Source organism: Tachypleus tridentatus, chromosome 6, assembly GCF_004210375.1.
Source record: "Tachypleus tridentatus isolate NWPU-2018 chromosome 6, ASM421037v1, whole genome shotgun sequence".
Lineage (NCBI taxonomy): Eukaryota > Metazoa > Arthropoda > Merostomata > Xiphosura > Limulidae > Tachypleus > Tachypleus tridentatus.
Window position 1 is genome coordinate 66,554,443 of NC_134830.1, and position 19,887 is coordinate 66,574,329.

At 33.5% G+C, this 19,887-nt stretch overlaps 1 protein-coding gene across 7 annotated transcripts in view; it reads right to left on the reverse strand.

Annotated features, from left to right (window-relative positions):
* The window catches only part of LOC143252719 (coiled-coil domain-containing protein CG32809-like), a 431,304-nt gene that overhangs the window by 20,152 nt on the left and 391,265 nt on the right, over positions 1–19,887 (reverse strand). For 5 of the 7 annotated variants that reach the window (XM_076505285.1, XM_076505291.1, XM_076505292.1 and 2 more), the window contains 6 exons: positions 19,781–19,852; positions 14,584–14,631; positions 13,048–13,149; positions 12,061–12,215; positions 3,431–3,546; positions 532–662 (listed from right to left, as the gene is read on the reverse strand). In XM_076505285.1, coding sequence (XP_076361400.1) covers positions 532–662; positions 3,431–3,546; positions 12,061–12,215; positions 13,048–13,149; positions 14,584–14,631; positions 19,781–19,852 — 624 coding nt within the window. The remainder of the gene's footprint in view (positions 1–531; positions 663–3,430; positions 3,547–12,060; positions 12,216–13,047; positions 13,150–14,583; positions 14,632–19,780; positions 19,853–19,887) is intronic. The other 2 variants (XM_076505286.1, XM_076505287.1) reach the window with 2 other exon arrangements.

A 19,887-nucleotide genomic window follows, 5' to 3' on the forward strand; every position in this document is an offset into this window, starting at 1 on the left:
CTGCATAAGTACATAGTTTCGTTTTTGAAATAATAAAAAAAACAACTTCATCAATGTCTTAAAATGTTTTTCTTCTATTTCTATCGTGCATGTGTCATGACCTCATTAGCATGATATAGAAAAGCGTTTAAACACAATGGTTTGATTTGAATTTATCACACATCTTTCACCGGGTTCACTAAACTCAAAATGTACTAATGTTTAAACACTCAAAATTTTCCTTGTACCACATACTTTTACAAACTTATAAAACGAAAGCAGAGACGCCTCAATAAAAAAATTAAAAACAGAAAAAATCACGTTAGGAAACATCATTACAACGAAAATACATGAAACAATTTCAACTGTAAGCACAACAACATGTTTTTATTTATAACTGTGTATTTGGGAAAGAATGTAGTCATCGTTTAATGATTTCAAAATTAAGTTAACATTTTCTGAAACGTTTTTTAATCAAAAGCCATGAATAAATTTCTTTTAATTTAACATAAACAGATAGATACGTGTTTAGTTCTAACCAAAAATTTTTACCTTTCAGATCAGCAACAGTTTTACTAGTTCTACTCAACTGAAGCGCCATGTTTTCTACGGAACTCATGTTCACACGACATCGTCTGTTGATTACGTTACCACGAAGCTCTTCTACATGGCTCTCCAAATCTCTAGATATCATAGTATTTAAATAAGTTTTACTTATAAATAGTATATGTAGTGAGACAGATACACAATGACGTAGAATAAAATGCTTTCAAAACTCACCGAATGTTAAACGTTAGAACCCAAAAGCTGTTTATTGAAGAGACGAAAAGACTGGTCACCAAACTAACCACCCCTTTTAAATTTAAATATTAAAATTTAATACATTCTAGTAAGCGTAGAGTATATGAGTTGGCCAAAACACTGAATCATTTCTAACAGAAATTGGATTATTTAGGTGCTTTACGTAAAATCTAATTTGTATTTGTTAAATTTGTAGCTCTATTTAATATCTATCATTGTTTGCATATAATTCAAAGGAACTTAAATATAAATAATGTCAAAAGTTCAGCGTAACGTACTTCTTTTTTAGTCGTTTCAAATTCCAAACAAATGAAAACTGAATTTAATGAAAAACTTGAAATTTTATTATAGAGTCTTAAATTGAGTTTGAATGAATGCATCAGAATAATAATCACAGACAGAACGAGCAAAAATTACTAGATTTAAGAGACATATAAGGAAAATACACATAAAGTCATTGACATATCATAATAAACCCTTCTTTTTAAAATATTAGCTTTCGAAACAATAACTACACATAATTTTCTGAAATTTGCAGATGAGTCTGGAACAAACAAACAAAAAGCTTTCGTTACTTACTTATTGGACTGAAATTTTAGTTATTTTAGAATACACTGCTGACCAGAATCTTAAGGCCAATAAACATAAAAAAATATGCATTTTGCGTTGTTAGACTCAACCATTTATTTGAGTAGAGCTTCGAAAGATGAAGATAAGAAAAGAGAAAATAAAAAAAAACCTTTTAGTATTCAATAGGGAAAATGTGAACAGTATGAAATTAGCCTAAATACTAGCTGGTCAAAAGTTTAAGACCATACCAAAAAGGAGTCCTAAACAGGATGGGAAATGCCCAACAAGAGGTCTCAGTAGTGAGTTGCACGGCCGTCATTGCGAATAACTGCAAACATTCGCTTTGGCGTGGTCGATATAAGCGTTTGCAGAAGGCTGGCTGGAATGTTATTCCAAGTGGTGAAGATGCCTTCAAGAAGATCACGCACTGTTTGGAATTGACGTTCATTTCTATAGATTTCCCTTGCCATACACCCCCAAACGTTTTCAATGGGCTTCAGTTCGGGCGAACACGCTGGATGGTCAAAAAAAAATCACGTTATTCGCCATGAAAAAGTCCTTTGTTCTGCGGGAATTGTGGATTGCAGCGTTGTCCTGCTGTATAACCTGAAGCTCCATTGTTCCATGGAAGGAGAAAGCACCCCAAATCATGATGGAACCTCCTCCACTGTGTATCCGGTGGGATATTATTATCTTGCTAGTAACGTTGGAAGCCATCTGAACCATCCAGGTTAATTTTTTTTCTCATCAGAGAACAAAACCTTCTTCCGTTTACGGTTTTTAAAGCCTTTCTCTCGTAGTTGCCGTGTTATTGTTCTTGAGCTGCATTCTGCATCCGCAAGGGCCTTAATCTAGTTCGACGATCGGCTGGTGTCTTGCCGGATAACCCGTCGAATCCTCCTGCTCAACGCCGGCGAAATTTTCTTGAGCTGACCAGTTAAAATTCTCGTTCCGTATCCCTCAGAGTCTTTTAAGAAATTTGCAACAGCAGTTTTACTACGCTCAATATCACCAGCGATGGCACGTTGAGAGAGACCTTGCTTTTGCAGCTCGACAATTCTGCCACGTTCAAACTCTGTCAACTTTTTAGCCCTTGCCATGTTTTTACCCGATGTAACACAGGACATGTCAGCTGAAAACGTTAATGCCTGAGCGCAAATGACTAAATTTCGTTACATGTTTACCGATTAACGCTTCGTTTCAGTAGGGTCTTAAAATTTTAACCAGCTAGTATTTAGACTAATTTAATAGTGTTCACATTTTCCCTATTAAATGCTAAAAAAGCTTTTTATTTTTATTTTCCCTTTTCTTATTTTCATCTGTCGAAGCTCTACTCAAATAAGTGGTTGAGTCTAACAATGCAAAATGCATATTTTTTCTTCAGTTCATTGGTCTTAAGATTTTGGCCAGCAGTGTACCTCCAGTGACTCAGTAATACGTTTCGAGACTTTTGATGTTAAAATTCAGGTTTCGATTCTCATAGTGGGCATAGCACAAAGAATCCATTGTTCAGGCTTTGTGCTTAATAACAAGCAAATATTGTTTGTTTGTTTTTGAATTTCGCACAAAGTTATGCGAGGGCTATCTGTGCTAGCCGTCCCTAATTTAGTAGTGTAAGACTAGAGGGAAGGCAGCTAGTCATCACCACCCACCGTCAACTCTTGGGTTGCTCTTTTACTAACGAATAGTGGGTTTGATCATCACATTATAGCGCCCCCACGGCTGAAAGGGCGAGCATATTTGGCGCGATTGGGATGCGAACACGCGACCCTCAGATTGCGAGTCGCACGCCTCAACACGCTTGGCCATGCCGGGCCCAACAAACACATAAACAATTCACCTATCTGGGGCCCAATGGATATGATTCTGCAATGTAATGAAGATTGTTCACCTTGCGTTTTAACAGAATTATATAATTTTCAAACTTGGCAAATTTTGTTTTCATTGTGTCACGGATTAGTAGCGAATGTATTATTATTTCAAGCATAGATACGAAACAGTTTCAATAAACGTTCTATTCTAGGTGCTACAACAATTTTTTTTTGGTATTAATACCAACATAAAGTCTTTGGTAGCTTACGATAAATCTTTTTCCACTTGCGATACGTCTTGACGATAAAGGTTCTCGTCATGCTTAATATAGCTTTTGTCATTCTCCACGGTCCCAACTGAGGATTGAGTGATAACTAGCATTTCCTGCATAAATATATATATATATATAATTAATTAGTCATATGAGAATACATACCCGTATTTTTCACATTATATTATTTATAATATAATTATATTATTTATGTAGTTATATTCAAACTCTGCCAGTAAAACAGTCTAACAGAGCTAATTTAATTGCGAGGATCAGCTATACCTTTTTATGGAATACTTTACTAAAGTGATGTTAAGTATTCTTGCACATAAAAATACAAAGAAGCATCACTGAGCAGTTTGAAGAGCATATTGTGACAAAGAAAAAAGCACACACACGTTACAAATGTGCGCGACCAAGGTTAATGGAACGGTAATTTGTCCCCGCGAATCCAAATATCCGTGAGGTTTATATCTTATGGTAAAAAGGTACTGTCCTGGTGAAGAAGTTTCAGTATATTAGCATGATAAAGGGCAATTCTCATTTTGACGTCTTTCAAAGCTATATTGTAGTATAAGTAAAACAACCCATACGAGCAAAGCCACACGAGAGCTATCTGCACTAGCCGACTCTTGGACTACTATTTTACCGACAACTAGCAAGATTGATCGTGTCACTATAATGCTCCCGCAGCTGAAAGGGCGAGCGTGTTTGGCGTGACGGGGATTCAAACTCATGGCTCTCAGATTACCAGTCAAGCGCCCTTACAACCTGGCCATTCCGGGTCAAACTATACAGTAAACACAAGACTTGTAGTGTCGAAACTATAAAAATGTTCCTATTTTAACAAAAGTGAACAAACAAGGCCATGCTAAAACTAAGAACTATGAAATAAATGTAATTATCTTTCATTAAACATCGTGCATATAGTCTTAGCATTTCAACGATATCAGACAAAGCGTGGAAACACGAGTGCCTTGCTCTGACTCGAGATTTAGGCGGTGAGCAGCAATCCTCTTGACTGTTGCAATGTATTGCCTAAGGAAATCTTGTTAAGCTGCAAGGTCTTTCTGACAACTGAAGTCCTATAATTCCTCTACCTCATGCTGTCCATTACAGCCAGTTCTTTAGGCCAGTAACTTTTATATGCTTTGACAACCTATTCGGCTGTTGCTCTCGGAATAATAGTTCATACACATTTCTTTGGTAGGATAAGTCTATTATCCTTGCAGTTTCTCATAGAAGCAAAAAATTAGACAACAGCATCACGATCGTTTTGTGGTCGAAGGGCTGGATGCGAATCACAGATTTTACCGAATGAACGACAACGAAAAAAAATATTGAAAAAAATGTTTAGTCACAACTTGCAAGCTTTTATGTGTGTGTTTGTGTGTGTATAACTTGGGAGGCAATAAAAATACTGAAAATCGTGTCCATAAATTCTTACGTATACGAATTGTAACGCATGTGTGACGAAGTAGAAATACAAGTCTCACAATTATTAATCTTTTATGAATTACGTTTACAATTTTATGTTTGGACTTTATTCCATTAAATATGGCAACGAACCAATCTTATAGGTATAGCCAAGTATACGATCTAGATAATTCATCAATTTAAAATATTTGGATCGACTAGGAAAGCAATATCCTACCTATTTTCAAGACTTGATTAACAGCTGGCCCAGTCTGTCGTTCGTCACAATCGATCAAAGTTTATTTTAACTTGTTTCTTAATGAAAGCTATTTCACTTGGAAATTAATCAGACAGATAACAGATCTGTACGTTAATTCAGTTAAGTCTCTTGGTTAAATGAATAGAGAGTAAACTCTTAATTGATCAGAAAAGACTAAGAAACATAGAATAAAACAGATAAATAGCAGTAAATCTTCCTTTTACCGATTAGGTTCGTATTTCATTTATTAGACTAAACATCACACAGTTAATAAAAATTTAAAAGCTTGTTTCATGAATATTGTTGAAAACCTGAAGTAGTCCCTTAAAGTCATTATGTATAATTAGCCAGACTGAATTACAAACACTGGAGCAAGTTTGTTTTACTGATCAAAAGTAGCACTGAAAATCATTGTGTATAATTAGTGTTCCGGATTGAATATCAAACAATTTTAACATGGGAGCAAGAAGTTTGTTTTTACTGATCAGTGAAGACAAATTCATTTCTATTTCATTAAAGTGTATTTCTCGATTCCTGTTGGATTTTGAAATTCTGAACTGAAAACGTTGAAATATTCCTTTCATACAATTTTAACTTGAAGTTGAATAAGAAAACACTGCTCTGATAAATAAAAATCGAATGCAGAATTTCTTGCTTCCAGCTTGTTTCTCATCGTGTGAAGCAAACGTTGCGCCATTGAGTAGAATCTTAAATCAACGAGAAATTTATTGATATCGAGGGATACGTTTGTGATCGGTGAGCCACATGCTGCACGTGGCACCATTCAGTGAAATTTAAGATTCGTTTCTCGATTCTTGAATAGCCGATGCCATTTTGGGGGGTCAATTTCCCCTATGACGCCAGTGTTACATAAATATTTATTAAGAAGACACGTAGTTTACCTTAGTCATTATACACCAGGCGAATAAGGCAGTGTAGTTTTCCATGCACTAAAACTTAATTAACCGTCTCATATCTACCACAGACGTAACAGTGAGAATTATTCAATCACAAAGTATTTCCAATCACTACAATTAAATCTTTATACATAAGAACATAGCTCGTCATGGTCTTGTTCCTGACTGAGAATACTAATTTATAACGCTATAACTATACAACTAATCTTCAATTAAAGTAAAGATTTAGTATTTGATTAACACGAACAGAAATTAAGATTTGCATATAAATGCCCTGTTTTTAACTGGTGGCGAAGGCAACTTGTTAGATGTTAGAATAACTAGGTTAAAATCAAGTAATACGATTCTAAAAATTATTTTTTTCAGATGTTTTTTACATACTTTATTCAGGATTCTGCTAATAAATATATAAGTGTACATATTCATTACGAGATTGGGCAATAAAGAATATTTCGCACATGTTTCCAATCATTTTAAAGCGAGGCACTTTCTTCATAAACTTATAATAGGTCATGTAGTTTTTACATAGCTAATAATATGCTTTATTGGAAGATAAGTAATTCCCACTGCCATTATTTTCTTGCTACATTAGTATTTCTAACTTAAAAAACTGTACATCACAGTAGTGCCACACAATAATTATGTGTCGATATGTGTCAAAACGGTAACCATGTGCATATCATAAAGTGTTTGTTTGTTTTGAATTTCACGCGAAGCTACTCGAGGGCTATCTCCGCTAGCCGTCCCTAAGTTAGCAGTGTAAGACCAGAGGGAAGGCAGCTAGTCATTACCACCCACCGCCAACTTTTGGACTACTCTTGTACTAACGAATAGTGGGATTGACCCTCACATTATAACACCCCCACTGCTGAAAGGGCGAGATTGTGTGGTGCGATCGGGATTCGAACCCGCGCCCCTCGGATTACGACTCCAACGCCTTAACACGCTTGGCCATGCCGGACCGTTATAAAGTGATATTAATACACGCGATCTGTATTCCATGCAATATTTATATAATGAGCAGCTGTAGCATTTTCAGCAGAAATTTTTTATAGAAAAACCTTAAAAGTATATAAAGAAATAATATTTCCTGTTTGTGTTGTTTGTTTTTCAAAATAGTAAAAGATATATTTTGTTAATCTGGACGGATTAGCAGAATAAAAATTGCAGTTAATTTGAAAGAAACTCTACTGCTCCCTAACTTATGTTTGAATTTACGGTTTTTTTTTGTGTTTGAAAATGTTTTGTCAACCTGATCTGTTGTTTACGAGACACGTGGTATAAAATGTCGTCTGGATAGAGATTAGAAGTCACAGGCAAGTGTCTATGTTTAGACATCTAACCAAGAAGAAGTTGCTTGACGAATCAGAAGCCATCGCCGCTTAAAAGGGGATATTCCTGACTAAGTAGCGAAATTGAACGACATTCCTACAATGAGTTTATATTTGAAAGTGTGAAATGTGTATAGCGGATTATCGTGGACTCGGACCTTGGACTCTTCGATCCATAGCCAACTAATCACTAGAAAACGTCTGACCCTCCCGAAATTATAGACGACTATACTAAAAAAATAGCAAGATATCCGTTTTGTAAATGTGACTGATGTAGTGTATTTAGGATGTACTTCTGGAGCTAGTGTAATTGTCTGGGAACTGTTCCAGTGTAATGGATTGAGCTCCTTAATTACTTTAAAAAATAACGTCCTTTTGCACTCTGATAGACAAGGATACGATCTTCACGCGCAATTATGTTAAATCATAGCATACCGTTATCTGAAATTGGTAAATAAAGAGTATATGTGTGACTTTGGTCACCTCTCCCTGGATCTGAATGCCATTGTATATCTATGGCATTAACCAATATAATGTTTTGCCTACGTTTGTGAATTTGATAGGAGCCATAGTTCTTTACAAAAGGATTTGTTTGTTTGTTTTTGAATTTCGCGCAAAGCTACACGAGGGCTATCTGTGCTAGCTGTCAGTGATTTAGCAATGAAAGACTAGAGGGAAGGCATCCACCACCAACTTTTAACTGGATGGACCATCACATTACAATGCCCCTATGGTTGAAAGGGCGAGCATATTTGGTGTGACGGAGATTCGAAAACTCACGACTCTTACATTATGAGTCGAGCGCCCTAACCACCTGTCCATGTTAGGCCTTAAAAAATGGATACGGTTAAGAAAGATACCTTCTGGCATCTTAAGAAGTCTATACTATGCTAATTTTAGCCTATTAGTGTAGTGCAAAAAATCCAACTAGAAATTAGTAGGTAGCCCTAAGAAGATAGTTGTTCAGTGTCCAAGTAATTAACAAATCTTAGCAATTATCATCTTCTCTCTTATAAGCTAGCAGATACTAAGTTGCAAAAACATAATCGAAATATTTACGGTCACATGTTTAAACAAAAATATGTTGTAAGTGACACTGGAAACCATATGTACTCTACCTTTTTCTATATAGCCCAAACTGACATGTCTAAAGATGCGCGAGTACCTGATATGAAAATAAATTTGGAGCATCACCATTTCGATACAGTTCGTGTTGTTAAAGTACGGGCATGCTCCGTCTGATGACCTTGCACTTGGACATTAGCCCTACAGCGTAGTTTCCATTATAAAAGATTAAGTCGCACGATTGTCATGACCAAAACACACCACTCCTTCCTGAATGATTTTCATGACCTATCTAGATATCGAGGGACGATGGTTTCCCAGCGCCAATTCCAGCAGTACTATCGCAAAGGTATATATGAGCGTTGCTTCTGGAGACCTAATTGGTATGTTTTTGTATAAAATAGCGCAAATACCAGTTTTATTTTCCAGCAGAGATTCTAGTTGATTACATTACACACTGTTGACTGAGGTACGCATATGGCTTTTGTTAATGGCTTTCATGTTCATGTTACAAAGCGCCACACTTTGCTTAACGTGGCTTATGTTACAGGTCACTTTCTAAATGGTCTTGGGACCCCAAGTTGATCTATATTCCTTTGTTTTCCCATAGCACTGTGTCCAAGATCTCTGGGAAATTCTAAACCCCAACCTGAACATCTTGTATGTTCTGAGTAAATGAATGTTTTTCATTGGAAAAGGTTGTTACATACCCTTTTCAAAAGTGATCAATTTCGATGGGATTAAACTACCCATATAAAGCAAAAATGTGTCCAATTATAGTTCTAAGACATATCGTTACGCCATGACTTTATATCGGCTGCGATTGTCACATGAGTTGCTGATATCCATAATGAAAATTAATTTTATAAAGCGTAATCAACCGTGTTGTCTTGTTGAAAAATAGGCACACAATTTTTCTTTACCACGTTCCATTATCGAAGTTTGTCGGTTATTTTATTGTAACTTAGAAACTGTTACAACGCAAATTAATTGATGATGAAAATAAATAAAATTATGTTTATTTCCATAGTATACGTATATTAATTACAATAGTAGATATCCATGGGATTTAAAATTTATCTCTGCTTTTTGTATTCAATTTCCGTTTAGTTTTTAATAAGCATTAGAAACTGAGCACGAAATACTTATTTCTTTTACTAATAAGTTATTATTGTTATTTTGAACTAAACACAAAGCTACACAATGGGCTATCTGTGCTCTGCCCACCACGGGTATCGAAACCTGGTTTTAGCGTTGATCCACTGGAGGGCTCTTTTATTAATAACACTATGTAACAAAATTTTTACTTCTTCTTGTTCCTGGGCAGAAAGTGTTATTTTCCAATTGTTTATGCCCAAAGTAAATGGAAAAGACCTATTTTTCTCTTCAAACCTTGCTTTTGTGACCTAGGTAACGAAATCTTCAAATTTACCCATTTTCCAGAATATTCCAGGTAGATTCAGTGCTGAGTAGCTGATATAGAATTTTCACTAACTTACAAGAATTTTCAAGAACTTTGTAGAATGTTGTAGAACTTACGAGAATTTTCAAGAACCTTTTATAATTTTCTAGAAATTCCATAGTAATATATATATATATATATGCAGGGGCTCACCTCTTCAGTTTAGTTCTAGCTGCCAAAACGAACATAAAGACCTATCTGATTTTATCAGAGATGGCATCAAGAAGCTGCAAGCATTCTCCAGATGCATTCTGCTATGTATATGGCAAATTTATCAAGATAAGAGCGAACAAGTACTCTGTGACAGCATCTGCTAAAATGTGTGAAGCTTACAACGTATATTTCGACATGCCTGTCGGGGATCAAGACAAACCCTAGGCACCTCATTCTACCTGCAAGCACTGAAAAAAAAAATTCTAGAAGGTAAGATGGACAATTTTTACTTGCTTTAATAGTAAGATTTTATATTATACAAGTTTTATACCTTTTAAAATTTAAATATCTTTTAATTTTTTGAAACATTTCCAATAGTATAGAAAAATATCACATATAAAATATTTTGCATGAATCTCTTACACATTAGTTGTAAATGAAATAAATTTATTCTTCATAATAACAATTTTATTTTGCTCTTTTGCAGGACGGTACAGAGGGGAAAAGAGAGACATGACGTTCGTTATTTCCAAGAAATTGGCGTGAACCCACTGACCACTCAAACAATTGCTACTTCTGCATGGTGGACCCCTTCAAACGTCGGACTAGCAAGAATAAATCTGCTATCATGTATCCGGATCTTCCATCATCCATCGCCCTAGTACCATACTGCCCTGAATACCCTGCACTCACTCTGCCAGAGAGAAAGTAACCATCCTCAGAAGAGAGCAGCAAATCAGAAGAGGAGGTAGACGTTGAAGATCCAGATTACAAGTTCCGAGGTGCAGCAGTGAGAGAAACCCATACTACCCCAACTAAAGAGACCTCAATGACTTGATCAGAGACCTTGGACTGACAAAGTTGAATGCCGAGACTACATTTGGGGGCTGATATTTGAAAGAGATTTACATTTCAGTCGCAAATCTCAAAAAACTACTCACATCTAAACATTTTTGTATAACTTTAGTATAACTACATGTAAATCTTGATTCATATGTTGTTTTATTCAAACTTTATGTAGATGAAAATGTGCAAATTTGCCCGTTTTTACATAGAGAATAAATTAATTTCTAAATTTCATTATCCAGGTCACAAAATCAAAGTTTGAAGGGAATAATGGCCACATTCTGTACTTTTACAACATAAGAAATTAAGAAATAACACATGCTATCCTGGAACAAAATTTGTGATAAATAGTGTAAGCTATGACAATAATTTTTTCAATAGTGTAATATGAAGAAACGTTATATTAAACAATATATTTTCCTAAGTCGTTGAGCCTTTCTACAAATGTTGACGGAATATTATAAAGCACTTATAATTTCACGTGCTCCAGATCTATACTATATGACGCCCCCCCAGTAGCACAGTGGTATGTGTGCGAACTCACACCGCTAAAAACCTGGTTTCGATACACATGGTGGGCAGAGTACAGATAGAGCATCGTGTAGCTTAGTACTTAATTCCAAACAAACAATCATTAAATGATTTCAAGAATAATGTTGACAATAAAAACTATCTCAAAAATTTCTGGCATAATTTTCTACTTCACTGTATACTTGTTAAAGGTAAAATACCTACTATTGAAACTACAGTTATAAGTGAGCTGCACGTATAAATATACGATACAAACATCATAATGATTGAAAACTTTCAAGTTGTGCGACAACGTTACGAAAGCTCCAAAGGTCGTACCATAAAACTATTTATAGTTCCACCACATATTTCGTTTAAGTGCGTTAGAAATGTGATCATTAATATTTTCATTCACTTGAAAGCCATATAAAGCCATTTTGGCGATAGGTGTCGCTGAGTAGCTATGTTTCCTCTCCTTAGAAGTTTAATATTAGGAACAATCGTGGATGAATCCACTTGTAGTACAGGTGCACAGAGAGATTTTCAGGTTAAAAATACCATCACCATTACAAACAAACAACTAACCACGTTATTTAAAAATTAGATTAGGCATGTTAACACAGTCTAGTCACAAGTCTTTTCTGGTTTAATACTATTAGAGGGATTACCTTAATTTTTAGGCACGTATCACGAACACTATCTCTGGCAGATATAGCTTGATTCTGGGCCATTCTTCGGAGACTGCGCACTTCAGCTTGTAGATCTCGGGTCTGTCGCCTGAGGTAGCGAAGTCTTGAGCAAAGCTCAGGGCTGAGATCATGAACTGGAATGTTTGTACTCGTTAGCCGTTCTACGTTTTTGTGAAATTAATATTTTAAAACAGCTACAATCAGCCATGATTATACCATGAAATAAAACATAAAATATACTATTGCCACTTTGTGATGAAAAACATAATCAAACTATGTGTCATGTTCAACACGACTTTCGCCTTTTCAAGTATTGTGTGTTTATACACTGACGTAAGGGTTAAAACCGAAAAAGTAAAAAATACACACTCCTATAGGAATATTAAAAAATACAGAAAATATATTATTTGCGCTATCCACGTGACTCTGAGTCTTTAAAATTTGGCTCACAAGTGTAAAAACTAATAATTACACCACTGATTGAACCGACTTTCTTCACATTTTATTTACCACAAACATCTTTTAGATTGCCACAGAAAAGATACCGTGTATTATATTTGAAGTAAATTTTGGTTTTTAATTTATTTTTTCACTGTTGTTTCTTCTTTCTCTTCATATATTTGTGGATTTATCATAGAATAGGTTTTTATGTATAAATTATTTTTGTAATATTGCTTGGATGTTTCTTATTACTTTTTACTTGAAAACTTGATTCGAACGAGCATATTTAATATATTCTTAAATTATATGTTAAACAACAAGTTTTGATAAATTTATTCATGTCTGAAAGATACCATTTTAAAACGGTAATTTTCTTTAATATTTTGTCTCACTATTTAGGAGGCATAAAATGTGTCAAGTACGAGATAAAAAGAAACTAAATGAAAGAAAAAGCAAGCAAAGAATAGATGGAAATAATCGTAGTTTTTGAAAGAGAGAGAGAGAGATGCCTATAGAGATATATACCTTTAGGAATTTCGTAACGCCTGAGTTCCGCTGGTGTAGAGAGTAGAGAGGTAGGTTTAGGGGGAGGTTTGGGTTTACTACCAGGTGGTCGGTCGTCTTTTTCTGAAGGTCAAAGTTCAGAGAAGGAAGATTTTTTTATTTCTGAACTGTACACCTCACTTTAGATAAAGTGATAAAAGTAAAGTAAAATGTGAATCGAGAAAATGAAATAACATGCCAATAATACATAAATACATGTTTATTTACTGGTCAGATAAGAAAATAGTGCAATTTGTAGAGTATAACTATTCCATGTTATTACTGATTTCAGTAAACCGACACCGAGATATTTTTTATTTATTTTAGTACATATTTCAGACATTCATCAAATTATTATTATTCAGACAGTTTGTTTTGTACATAGCGGTTAGCTTCAAATTTGTCTGTTTTTACGGTGAGTCTTTCGATAAAATAAAAGTAACTTTTTTTTTTTTTTGAGAGTGGTTGTTCTTCTACAGACCTTTCCGCTTAAATGAAGTGCATTAAAATAACGCAATGTCAAGCATAACAGGAGCTGTGGCATACATTTAGCTATGTTTACAGCGAGATAACCGACAACTGCAACCTTATGGTTGACATGAAGTTTGATATACATGAAAGATCAAACACAAATACAGGAAGATAGAAACAAGTGGAAAACACGTGAAGAAAAGTAGTGCGAAGATTAAGCGAAGAATAAACTGATTTGTGTTCATCATAAATGTAAACGCACGTAATTCATGGGAGTTTTGACACATGGCACGTGGACGTATAGAAAATGTTTAGTAAAATACATACCTAGTGCTGTGCTTAACCTTGAATATAGAGCTTTGAATAAGTGAAGAAAACACGTGTTTTCGTCGAATTAAAATTTTCAGATATGTTATTGCGATTATTTTTTTTCTATTTTCGTGTTTCCATAAAACAAATAACAAAAATTAATTATTCAGCAAAACAAGATCTGAATAATTAATTATAACAATAGTAATTAGTGATTAAATATTTTAGTAACGATCCTTCCAATATGTTATTGTATAATGTACAACGATGGGAAACAACGACAACGACAAAGTTTAACGACAAAAATTCACTAATAATCACCGACAAATCAGTATTGGCTGATTTGTTGCAAAAATATATAATTTAAAACCGATAAACTGCTCTGCCAACTGATCAAAGCATGACGTTTCATCCAAGTAACCTATTGGTTCGCTAAGTAAACGCCCGGATTGAGGCGGTAAATTCTGCATTTTTTTATTAAGTATTGCGGAAAGAAAAGCACAATACCAGAGTTTTTTTTTTCTTTAATGTATTTTTGTTCATGGCTTATGAAATAAGTGATAAAGCAGTGCTTAGGGAGTTTATCAATGTTGTTTTCTCACGGATAACTTACTTATTACATATTTATTTATATGACTTTACACACACATAATCTGTTTTCCCAAGGACAACTTAATTTATATATAATATTCTAAACTATCAATACTCCAGTTCGAGCACTGTAAGAAATAGTCTTACCTTTAGATATAGATCTAGCTTTGATTGCCGGCTTGGTAGGCCTCTCGGCTAAAACAACAATATAAAAACAGTTTCAACATTAAGATTACGAGAAATCTTATCCGTTAATGTAATTTAAATTTGCCCTAAGTCTTTTAAAAATACTATTAGGTATATATATTTCTAGACGGTATTTAAATGACATAAGTATATCATGTTACATTCAGGTTTATACAACAATACTTATATGTTAGCACATAAACATTATATTAGTTTATAACTATCAATTTAAATAAAAAACGATAAGTGTATGAAGTATTAAGTTATACATTTTTGTGATAATAATCATGGCCCGCACAAGATGTGTTCGAAGAACCCACAGCAAAATTACAGGGACGCAAAAATTTAGAAAATAAATGCTAAGAAGCAAAGGAAAAATGGATATTTGTGTTGAAAGTTTGTGTGCAGAATTTGAATCAATATCATATCAAATACCGGAAAATTCAACTACAGATAAGGCCTCAGTGTCTTATTTTATCCACAGAGGCCTGACATAGCTAGGTGGTTAAGGCACTCGACTCCTAATCTCTGGGTCAGAGGTGCGAATCTCCGTCATCTTTCGGGTCTGGGGGTGTTATAATGTGAGAGCCAATTCCACTATTTGTTGGTAAAAGAGTAGCCCAAAAATTGGCGGTGGGTGGTTACATTGTAAACTTAGGGACGGCTAACGCAGATAGCCTTCGCGTAGCTTTGCGAGGAATTCAAAACAAGCAAACAAATTTTATCCACGTGAACACAAAATCAAAGACGTTTTTATAAATATGTTTATTACTGTAAGTTTTTATTAACTTGTATGGCATTAGGCGAAAGATCGTTTTCTAGACTAACATTTTTGCGTTCCCCATGGGACCAGGCAGATTAAGAGATCTAGATAACTGCCATATAAAAGAAAACAGACAAATAAATTAATATACACAAACTAAAGAAAAGTATTTTAAGTTCCATTTTTTCAAAACTAATCTTTTTTGTTGTTGTTTTATTTTTGTACTCTCTATTCTGAATTTTAAAAATTATTTAAAGTTTTGTAAAGCACAAAAAATAAAAATAGAAAAATACAAATTTGGTAAAGGGCGCAATTTTTTATTTACCCACCCTTTAATTTTTGAGCTTGTGCCGGCAATAGTTATATAAAGTAAATAGTTTTTGGTGACAATATATATTTACTATATTTCTCAAATTTAAACAGTCGACGGTTGCGTTGTTTACCAATGTATATTTACAGAGGAGTGTGTGGTACCCCAGTTTAATATGCAAACAACGATATACCATACCAAAGTAATCGAGATGTTGTTTATTATGACAACAGCCCTCACTTAGTCCTATGTGTTTCAGTATAGTTCGGTGAACTGCGAAAGAAAGATGTTGCATTATAATATCATTTTAGTAGCACGTTATTGCAACTTACAAGGCTTAATACGCCAAGCCGATAATAAGAAGTGTTTAATATCTTCGGGGCCAGTTAAAGTTCACCGTAAGTCAACAAAAGAAAATCACCAATATTCAAGCGAAAGAACATAAAGATGAAAAAAATACTACATACAGCAAAATTCAGTCTTATATATACATATATCCTTAAAATCAGACATGTAAAATATATATCTAACCTGCACAAAAACCTAAATAAACTGTTCTTAGCATCTACATTTACACTATCTTTCTTTGCCTTTCTAATAAGAATATTCTCCTATAGAAGGAGAGTAAATAGACTTATAAGTTTTCTTCTTTCTTTGCTGAATTTCGCCCAAAAGTATTAGAGGCTTAATTGAAGTAATAGACTAGAGAGAAGACAGCTGGTTGGTCAAATCACCCATCGCCAACCCTCAGACTGTCATTCTTAGAATAAAGAATGAAATTTGACTGTTACTCTTATAATGCACCTACAGCCACAAAGTGCGGAGCCCACTTTTTATGGTATAACGAGCCGTGCACCAAGGAACCTCGGATCTACAGTTCAACACACTAATCAGAGTGCAGCGCTCGGCGTTTGAAAGTTTGCGCATAGCTACCAAACAAATTTTCTAATTAATTTCGCATCCAAGTTCCTTAATACCAAATTCTAATCTTTTATCGAACTATGCTTTGCTCTTACATTTCTTCTCATTATATGTTTAACTTTTAAGGATTCTCAGTGTTTATTTATTAAGAAAAATGTATATCCATATTAAGAAAAAAAAAACAGTTGTATCTAAGATTTATTTCAAACTTATTTGTAGGCCTAATTTCCGAATAAAAACTTAACTCCGTATAAATAGAGACCAACTGTCAACATTTCTTCATTTATTATTTTGCATATCAAAATTAAACCATATTTACACCCAACGTATGAATACTGAGAGATATTCAGTGTACAGAAAGGGTCTTTACTTAATTCACCTTGTCATACAGAAAATCTGATCATCCAGAAAAATCATAGGTCAAAACATATCAATAAAACTTTACTATCATTACAACTTAATCTTCAGTCCTTGAACTTCTAATTAGAAAACTAGTTCATTAATTATTAAAAAAAACATCCTGATTTGAGTAACCCACAGAAATCACCTATCTAAATTCTTTTTTTTAATTGAGTTTTGGAAAATAACAATAGATTTATATCTCTTGTATCCAAAATTTACTTTACATATTTACTGCCATCGCAAATATTCATTTATAAAAATAAAATGATTTGATTGTGTACTTTGTGTATTTTGTATTATACGTGCAGATAAATGTTTATGTGCTCATTGTTTTTAACTATTAGCCTGGTTTTGTCTCGCTTGTTTTTAAGTACCTTCAAACTCATCCTTTTCAAACTTGTTGATGACAGGATGAGATTATTGCGAAATAAAATTGCATCTGCAAATAAAATATATTCCATCCTAACATTGAATCTGTCTTCATTATTAAATTAAACCTAGTTGTGAATTTTGGATGGTAACTTTGTCATGGTGCAACATATAATAATGAGACTGAATTCCTTTCGGCTAGAAGTTTCTTAAAATAAATAAATTCTGTCCCATTGCAGTTACTAACACACCATAGTAATAATAATGTATGATATTAATATAATAAAGAATTGGTGACAAGTATATGTTAGTAACTGGCGCGTAATTTTAAATGAAACGTGATAGAACAGTGTGTTCTCCTGAGGTTAATAAATAATATCATATACATTAATTCAGTTCTTTATCCTAAATATATCATATAGCAACAAACTATTAGCAGAAATAAATACACATTTATTTCAAACACCGTTTCTATGGCGACTTCTACTTGCCTGAGTAGTCAGCTCTCACCACTTTGTAAAAATAAATTTTTGTAGACATCTACTTGGATCGAATAAAAAAGTTTTATTGATAGTTTGGTTGGAAAAAAGCGCCCGAAGGTGAATTATTACCATTTCTTCTTCTACTAATTCTGTGCACTGGGGCCAAATTGATTATTAATAATTCCTAGCCCTTTACACTTTATTACTCTTTTGTTTAAACAGCTCCTATGGCTAGGATCAAACGACTAACAACCTTCCTCGTGAAGTGTACAATATGAAAGAACAATGAACATACATTTTGTCCCTCGTAAAATACATAATAAACATGGATACTACTTCAGAGATTAACCTAAAAATTTCCACATACAAACTGAACATTTTAATTTATAGGTTGATTGCAAAGAAATCCAAAGATCATAGTAATCATAGTTTAAAAAATAAATTCCACAAATAACACTTTGAAGATCATAGGTTTTTTTAGAGAAAAGTTTGGACATGGAATTACTGAATGTATATGTTTCAGTAATAAGAGTGGTCATTGGTAAGTGAATTATTCTGCACACTAACACGCTTCTTATTCAAACTAATAGTCTTACACTGCTGAAAAAGTGAAAGAGAGAAATGAAAGAAACGCTAGGTTACGAAAAAATCGAGTTAGGTGTGCAGTGCAATACAGTTTTAAAACATACTGTAGCATGTTTATACTTTCTTGAATAAAATTTATAGCTCTCAATGTAATTTTATTCCCTAAGGATAAATAGTTTTATGATGTAATCATTTTAAAAGGGGCTTTTCCTTTTAATTACTCTTGTTTACTCAACACATTAATTTGCAGATCACTACTACAGAAATATAGAGATCTTAAATACTTTATCAGTAGTATGTCATTCATTTCGTTCGAAAAAACTGTTTCTCAAATTGTTTGGAAACCAGTAGGCAAGACAACGAAATTTATTGTTAAAAAATCCTTACAAATAAAACTACTGAAAACCCTAACATATAAAATCGACATTTATTTTTAAAATACATAAGTTTTATAATAAACAAATGGAACTTCGATTTGTTTCTTATTCTTCCTAGTTAATGTAAAATTCTGTTTATATTTTACTTATATTATTTAACCAGGGTGTTTACGTAAGATCGCATTATAAATTTTATACATTTATCGCTTTAGTTAACTTTGGAGTTAGACAGGGTTTTATATGCAGAAAATATTTATTTACTCAGTGTAAATTTTGTATACTTCACAGATTTATTTACCTAAACTTCTGAAACAGGTAGTAGTACGAACAATTCATTCTGTTATACTTATTTCAGATTAGTCTTTAAGGCAAAATTTCCAAAATATTATTTATTTATATTACACCGAAAAATATATTTATTTAATTTATTAAAATTACAATTATTAAAATGATAACCCATTATAAACGCACTATTGTAACAAGTTACTTTCAAGGACCACCCCCACTTTGTTTTTTTAAAAACTCCATTAATTTGCATGTGTAAAATATGTTAATCATTTGATCTAAATTAATATATATATTAAGTCATATCTTTAAGATACGCTAAAGCTGACTCTAATTATTGATATTCAATAATTTGTTTTGTTCGGGCTATAATAATGCTCTTACTAAAATCATTATTAAGATGGTGATTTTTTTATCAAATTTAAAATAGCAGCTGCAAAAAAAAAAGACACATGAACCAATCAAAGTGTACTGAAAACTGCATAGATCCAAAACATTTAAGTGCTATGTAACATCACATAGAACTTAAAACGTTGTCGAGAACGTTTCTTGAAAAAGTTTGCGTTAGATAGCAAGGGAGATGTTCATTTATTGAACCACGTGTATGATAACTCTGATCTGTTAGAATAAAACATTTGTGAATTTATGAGGTAGACTGACTTACAGGAGTGTTCTGGCGAAGAGTGACGGTTTGTAACGTCTTTAGTATCTTCTGAAAAAGACACGGACTTTTCTTCTGAAAAAAAAGATTAATTCGAAGCTGAGATTTTT